The 8,358-nt window shown below is 39.9% G+C and overlaps 1 protein-coding gene across 1 annotated transcript in view; it reads left to right on the top strand.

Moving 5' to 3' along the window:
* ATP9B (ATPase phospholipid transporting 9B (putative)) overlaps nucleotides 1-8,358 on the top strand; it is a 143,000-nt gene that overhangs the window by 92,357 nt on the left and 42,285 nt on the right. The window contains 1 exon segment of the mRNA XM_031552722.1: nucleotides 1,442-1,602. Within this exon segment, the coding sequence (XP_031408582.1) occupies nucleotides 1,442-1,602 (161 nt within the window).

Below are 8,358 nucleotides of genomic sequence, written 5' to 3'. Positions count from 1 at the left end.
AGACCAACTCTGGAAGGCCAGATTAAATCATTCCTTTCACTTTTTAATGGGATTTGGATGAATAGAGTAAAATATGCACTTTGCATTCATTGATAGCATCTTTAGGTTGAGGTAATTGAGTCTTTTTTCCCTGACTGAATGAATAATGACTTCATCTGATCCTCAGCGAGGCCTGAAACTTAGGCTGCCTTTGTCAACGCAAAAAGATCTGGGCTTTGAAACATGCTCTACTTCCCTGGCTTAATTTTTCTTCATTTTAATCCAAAAACCTATTTTTCTCAATAATTCAAGCATAAACTATGTAGTAGTTGAAGCAGCGGAAATTGCAAGATATTTGTCCTCGTTGTGCTGCTTTCTAAATGCAGCTGATAAATCAGCCGCTGTGGTCTTCAGCTGCCTGGTTCTCTAGGGAAGGGACCGCCCATGTATAAGCAAGATTGCTGACATTTGTAAGAACTGTATTTAAATGGTTTGTTATCTAAGGAAGTGTTATGTTTTACTGGTCTTACTGGCGGGACTTGGAGATAAAAGGGCATCTGTGACAGGGCCTAGGAAGCTCTTCACATAATTTTCCCACATATTTTACTGACTACAAGAACTTCTCAAAAAGTGGAGTATAAATACTTACCTTACAGTATACATTATTGAAATGGTGAGAGTCTTAGTTGCATAGTTTGAAATACTTTTTCATGGGAAACAGTGGATGAAATATAGCAACTCAATGTTTTCACTGCAGTATTTGTAAATTAAATATCTTTTTACTCAGGAAAAGTTAAAGTTCTGTTCTTTCTATTTTGGTTTGAGAATGGTTATGCCATTTTTAACTTACAAAACTTTCAATTATTCAGAATGTAATCAAAAATAGTTTTGATGAGATGGGTTTGGACTTACAGACTGGTATGGGAATATAACTACAAGTTACAGTATGCTCACAGTATGAACAAGATAATGCTCAGCTCTATTTGTCCATTTATTCTTGATTCTACCATGGTTTTATCTTCCAGCAGTAAACAAGCAGTGGCCACCCTACAAACATAAAATGTGCTGCTAGGATTTTTGCTGCATACACGACAGAAGAAAATTGTTTCTGTTCATTTGTTCTTCATCATCTTCTTTTCTTCCCCTCCTCTGTTCCTCTCCTGGATCAGAGGACAGGGGGAAGTATAGGTTGAATATGAAGAAATTCAAATGGTCTGACTGAGATGGTTCACGCTGATTTTGGGTGTTGTTACTGTCCTGGAGCCATGGGACATCTATTAGATGCAGGCATGGGAACAACAATCAATTCAGTTATCAAAATGTAGTTATTTGTTACCAGTGTGTGGTTTTTTAGCTGGTACAAAAGAAAACCACCTGGTAATAGCTAGTTGTTTGCACTGCTAAAGAGTCAATGAGAAAAAGCAACACTCATGACTTACCTGATTTTTACTTCTTCCTTTAGGTTGGCTTGCTGGACCTGGAGTTGAATCAACTGACCAAGGCACTGTTTTTGGCTTTAGTTGCATTATCAGTTGTTATGGTAACCTTGCAAGGATTTGTAGGCCCATGGTATCGCAACCTTTTCCGGTTCCTCCTCCTGTTTTCCTATATCATCCCCATCAGGTATGTATAAGAGTGAAAGAAAAACACAGATGTCTAATTTCACTGAATGTGGCTTTGCTGAAATTTATACTCACTGCTCATTGTGAAGGAAATTGATCTTATCAGGAAGCTGAAGGAGAAGGTGCCAACAAATCTGCTGATTCTTGAGGTATCACTATCCAGAAAACAATACTGTTGTATTCTTTTTGTATAATGTTCATCTTGCTGGAGTAATCAGGATATCTAATCCTTTGCTAGCATAAATGTATTAATAAGGATACAATCTTGGTATATTTGAGAATGTGGTTTTAGGAAACATGCATTTGAATGAAGTGCTTGGTGTATTTTAGAATTTGATTTCTTTACTGCCTTAGCACTGAAAATGTTCAATTTCTCTACTACTGGCTTTATTTTTACTACAGCTATGATTAATTTAGATTGAATGCACTTTTGCAATGGCAAGACTTTTAGCAGGTGTAACCAAATAGAGACTTGCCGTGAATTAATTAATTCATTAAGCATGAGTACTGTATATTCAAATTGCAGATAAACTGGAACAGGAAATAATATCCATCTGTGTAATCATGTCCGCTGTGGATAGAGTAGTTAGAACACTGACTCTGAAATGATTTTATTTTATTTTTATTTGTTTCTGAGTGAGTATTGCCTTTGCAAAATGGAAATACTGTCTTCTGTTAAAATTCCCAGTGTTTAGATAAAGGTGTCTATTAATTTTAGATGTTCTCTGGAACTTTCAGATACATCAGTCCAGTGACTACCCACAGTTAGCAGCTGACTCTTAAATTTTTTGACCAGTTTGGTACTCAGTAAGAGTCTTAAGGACTTGTACTTTATAGTACTTTCCTGTTTTAAGAGCAGCTGGTTTTGTTGTAATGATGCAGAAAAGTTTCTAGCAAATCTGGTGGAGTTTGTGGACTTTCCATTTCCTTTCAATTTCCTTTGACCAGTCCAGCTGGCAACCAGACACATAGTGGTGTTCCTCGGGGGTCAGTATTGGGGCTGACTCTATTATGTTGACTCATCTTTACTGATGATCTGGGCAAGGGAATTAAGTGCACCCTGAGTAAGTTTACCGATGACACCAAGTTGGGAGGAACTGTCCATCTGCCTGAGGGTAGGAATGCCCTACCAAGTGATCTGGACAGGCTGGATTGATGGGCTGAAGCCAACTGTATGAGCTTTAACAAGATCCAGTGCCGAGTCCTGCATTCTGGTTTCAAAAACCCCACACACTGCGAGAGGCTTGGAACAGAGTGGCGGGAAAACTGCACAGAGGAAGAGGATCTGTGGGTGTTAGCTGACGGCCAGCTGAACACGAGCCAGCAGTGTGCCCAGGTGGCCAAGAAGGCCAATGGCATCCTGGCTTGTGTCAGAAATAGTGTAGTCAGCAGCACTGGGGAGGCGGTTGTCCCTCTGTGCTTTGCACTTGTGAGGCCACATCTCAAGTACGTGTTCAGTTTTGGGCCCTCACTGAGGCCCTCTGGAGTAAGTCCAGACAAGGGCAGTGAGCCAATGGGGGGGTCTGGAGCACAAGTCTTAAAGAGGAGAGGCTGAGGGAACTGGGGTTGTTTAGTCTGGAGAAGAGGAGGCTCAGGGAAGACTCTCTATTACTAGAGAGGAGGTTGTAGCGAGGACAGGGTCAGCCTCTTCTCCCAAGTACCAAGCAATAGGACAAAAAGTAAAGGCTTCAAATTTTGGCAGGGTTTTTTCAGTTTCAGGTTGGTTATTAGGAAAAATTTATTCTCTGAAAGAGTGGTGAGAAGACGTTGCCCAGGGAGGTGGTATAGTCACCATCCCTGGAGGTTGTCAAGAAAAGTGTGGATGTCTCACTGTGTGACGTGGTAGTGATGAACTTAGGGTTGGAGTAGATAATCTTAGTGATCTTTCTTTCTAACTTAATTGATCCTATGATTCTGTGAGTGGCTCCTGGTTTTATTTACACACCCATGTTTCAGTGTTGTGATATTTCTCCAAACACTATCATTGCCATAACTCCCTTTCTGTTTGCATCATGATGTTGTTTGGGTTGTGTTGTCATTGCCACCCTTTGATTATTTAAGCAAATAATCCATGTGTAGAGGCTAAACGAGCTACATTCAAGTGATGGGTGAGGTGTATTTAAAGATACTCTTCATCGTCAAAGACAGCAAGGGAAAACTGAGCTAAGAGTATAAATGATCACTTGTTTTTCACTGTGTTCTTCTGTTATAAATAAAAGTAATAAATTCCATAATAAATAAGTCCAAACTTTTTAAAATTATTAAAAGACAGAGAGATCTTTGTTACTGAATGCAACAGCACTGCATCCAGCAACTCACCTTGAGTACTGTGTCCAGATGTGGAATCCTCAGTACAGGAGAGATGTGGACATTTTGGAGTGCATCCAGAGGAGGGCCACAGAAATGAGCCAAGGCATGGAACACCTCCCCTGTTAGGACAGGCTGAGAGACTGGGGCTGTTCAGCCTGGAAAAGAGAAAGCTCTGGGGAAACATTATAGTAACCTTTCAGTGTCTAACGTGAAGTTGTAAGAAAGAAGGGGATGGACTCTTTAGCAGGGCCTGCTGCGACAGGGCAAGGAGAAATGGTTTCAAATTAGAGCAGGGGAGATTTAAACTGGACATAAGGAAAACAATTTTTTTTTTTATGATCAAGGTAGTGAGGCATTGGAACAGGTTGCCCAGAGTGGTGGTGGATGCCCCATCCTTGGAGACATTCAAGGTCAGGCTGGACGAGGCTCTGAGTAACCTGATCTATCTATAGGTGTCCCAGTTCATTGCAAGGGAATTGCAGGAGTAGATGATCTTTAAAGGTGCCTTCCAACTCAAACAATTCTGTGATTCTAAGAGCATACAGTGTGAGTAAATTTGACTCTATAGTGGCAAATCATCATGTGCCACTCAAAAAGTAACTTTTTTTTCATTTTGAATTCTTAGGAAAGCAATTTGTGTGTCCTAATGGACTTACAGAGTAGTTCTTATGCAAAAATAATTTCTAGGATAGGCCTAATTCAGTTTTTCAATTATATGTGGAAGATAATAAGCAATGCAGAAATACCGCCATAGAAGATGAGACAAGTATCCAACAGAGAGTACTTTTTTCCACTTTATGTTTATCTATTCCTATATCAATTTTTCTTCAGCTCAGATTGTGTATATACACAGCTGTTTCTTAGACTGTCAGCAAATTTAACAACTCCAGTCATGATGATGTTCAGATATTAGTACATTTCTTACTTTCCTCTGGGAGCTAGGCATGGAAATAACTTATTCTTAGGACTGTGTTTGAAGTGTAAACTCTTGGCAATTAAAATTGCAAGACTAATGAAGCTGGAGCACCAGGTGTTGTGTCCAGTCATTATTTCTAAAATAGCTATATGGGGTGAATAATGAGCTTTGCTGTACAGGTAAAGGAATTGAATGTGGGAGGGTAGGATTGACTGGGAAAGGCAAAGCCTATCTGCATTCGTGCAGGAGATCTGTTGATTGATGGTTTTAGAGAATTCAGAAAGATTCTGAATATGGAGCTTCTTTGATTTTGTTTTTTTTTGGTTTGCGGGACAAGGAGAATCCAGATATGCAGTAAAAATAATTTTACATCTCCAGACAGCTTTGGTGCAGATCACCAGAAAGGAATGACTAACTGTTAGCAGAATTTAACTGATCTCTGTACATCCTGTCCTATAATTAACGGAAAGAGGAACATTTCTTTTTTTATCCTCCAGGGATCAGCTGTTTGTCCATGCTGCATTCTGAATATGACTGTAGAGTGGTGGGTGATGGAGCACGTCAGACTTTAGAAGTATAAACATAAAAGCAATGTCGTAAATAAAATTGGGAAGACAAGGTATGCATTCAGTAGCCTGCAAGGAATTAAGTCAAATGGAGAGAAAGTAGTAAATCAATATGTAGAGCTTAGCTTAGCTCTTCATGGGTGATAAAATAGAACAATTATGCACAGGATGTTTTGAACACCCCAATCTCAAGAAATGTTTTGCCCTTAAGAAAACAGTATATTTACAGTATATTTTGATTTTTCCTTAGGTTTCTTTTTTCTGTATGGAGGGAGCATAGTATAGAGAGTCTCCCTACAATTTGCTTCCATATAAAGTTTGAATTTCTTAATTTACAGGGAACAGAGTATAGAAAACAAATCCTTGACAGACTGTCCAAAACGGAATACACCTCTTTAGGTTTACATTCAGCTATTCACTTTTTTTTTCCAGATGTTCTGGAATTTCTTGGAGTGTCCCACATTTCTCAATAAGCTTTTTTTAATTGACTCTAGCCAATTGGAGAATCATTAAGGCAGTTTCTAAGTTCCTTGAGTATCACTCAGATGATTTAATTACTTGATTTTAAATAAAATCACTGCTTGAAATACATTCTCCATAAGTTTACAAGATTTGCCAATGCTATCTAGTAAATTTATCACTTAGCAAGCTCAGGGGGAAAATGTATGCTCATGCTGCTATGGAAGACTGTGCAGATATCACTGGTCTCTCAAGACCAGTGATGTCAGTAGCTATTTAGGCATTCACAGAGTGAATTGCAGATTCACTCTGTTCCACTTAGCAATGCATGCTAGAAAAATAGGGTAATTCCTAAAATGTTTCCAGGCTTTGAATTACAGATTTTTCATCACTTCTTATGCAGAGGTGTCTTTTTTTTTTTCCCTTACCTTCAAATTATCAAATAATTCGATAAATTATTATTAAAATCATTCAGAATGTCAAAATCAGGCAACACACCTGCTTATAAAAATGCAAGTGAAGATACGAACTGCATTGTTAAGCTTTGAGAGACTTCTGTGATTTGATCTCATTTAAGCAGTGAGGTCTCCACTGGCAGAGCAGCCATATGGATTTCCCTCTGTGTGCCTTGTGCTTGAGGTTGCCACTCTTAAATAGAGCTTTCATCACAGAATAACTATCTTGGTAGGCCAGGCAAGAAATCTTTATAGACCAACTGTCTCTTTGACACAGGATCCTGAGAGCTTTCATACTTCACATAGAATACATGCTAGAGCAAATGTCTAGCCATTGTTAAAGTATGTTCTTGTTTTTTTCTTGAGTTAGAGATTGCCCTTTCTACTTGACGAATTAGCAGATTCTTGTCCCTAACAGGAGTAAATCTTCTGTCATTTCTTTTGTTGACTGTTAGATGTCTCATTGTGTAGCCTGGTGACAATGGTTCGTACGTTCTGTCTGAGTTTGTAAGTTGAAAAAACATATGTATGACAAATGCAGGTAGTTGTTGCTGGCTCTGTATTGACTAAGGAAAGGTAAAGCTGTAGCTTTCACTATTGTTATACTATAACATTTTCATTAAAAAGAATCTCATAGAGTTCTTTTCCTGTTGTCTGGCTTGATTTTTTTCATATATTTGTGTCTGAACTTAGATGTGCTATTCCAGGAGTAATTGGGATACTTTACCAAGTAGAGGCACATTTTCCTGCTGTTGCTGATTTTAGTGTTCTAGTAAGAGGTAATTCAAGATGGTATTTACTTCTTTAATGGTCAATAATATTTTATCAAAAAGGCTTCCTTCTATTGCAACATGCATTTTATTCTGCTGCACAAATTCAAGGAGAGGGATATGGATGTTTGGTATTCAGAGAGAGGGATATGGATCAAGGGAGGGATAAACTGGATATTTCCACAGTTCTAGTTATATACATTTCTCTTAATCAGATTTTTATCTCCACTGTTACCTCAGATAATTCACAATCACTCTGTCACTGCAATTGCAAGAGGAGAGATGAAAACTGTAGCTGCAGTTTTGGTTATGCTATATAACAAACCCATTTTTTATTACTGCAAATATTTTTATTTAGAAAAAAAAAAAAGGTCTGATCTGATGTACATTAGCAGGATTTTGTCCTTGAAATACCTTTGGACAATTGTAAGAATCATGTTATTGTAAACCTGATATTAAACTTGGGACTCTGCCCTATACCTTCGGCAGATTGCCCGCAGGTTGTTTGCATTGCCACCATCTATCTGTCTTTTCTGTATTTCTGGTATAGTCAACAGAAAGGAATGTGTGCCTGTTCCTCAGTCTTCTTCCTGCTGTAGTAGCATGAGGTTCAATAAGGCCAAGTGCAGGGTGCTGCACTTGGGCCAGGGCAATCCTAGGTATTTATACAGACTGGGGGAAGATCTCCTTGAGAGCAGCCCTGCAGAGAAGGACTTGGGGGTCCTGGTGGACGAGAAGCTGGACATGAGCCAGCAGTGTGCGCTTGCAGCCCGGAAGGCCAACTGTGTTCTGGGCTGCATTAAAAAAGGGGTGGCCAGCAAGAAGAGGGAGGTGATTGTCCCCCTCTACTCGGCTCTTGTGAGGCCCCATCTGCAGTGCTGCGTCCAGGCCTGGGGCCCCCAGCACAGGAAGGACGTGGAGCTCTTGGAGCGGGTCCAGAGGAGGGCACTGAGATGATCAGAGGGCTGGAGCACCTCTCCTATGAGGAAAGGGTGAGGGAACTGGGCTTCTGTGGCTTGGAGAAGAGAAAGCTCTGGAGAGACCTCATTGTGGCCTTCCAGTACTTGAAAGGAGCGTATGAACAGGAAGGGGAACGGCTGTTTGTGAGGGTGGACAGTGATAGGACAAAGGGGAATGGTTTTAAACTGAGGCAGGGGAGGTTTAGGTTGGATATTAGGAGGAATTTTTTCACTCAGAGGGTGGAGAGGCACTGGAACAGGTTGCCCAAGAAGGTTGTGGATGCCCCATCCCTGGAGGCATTCAAGGCCAGGCTGGATGTGG

Source organism: Meleagris gallopavo, chromosome 3 (assembly GCF_000146605.3).
Source record: "Meleagris gallopavo isolate NT-WF06-2002-E0010 breed Aviagen turkey brand Nicholas breeding stock chromosome 3, Turkey_5.1, whole genome shotgun sequence".
Lineage (NCBI taxonomy): Eukaryota > Metazoa > Chordata > Aves > Galliformes > Phasianidae > Meleagris > Meleagris gallopavo.
The sequence above is the reverse complement of the archived record's forward strand: the minus strand, read 5'-3'. Positions and strand labels throughout refer to the sequence as shown.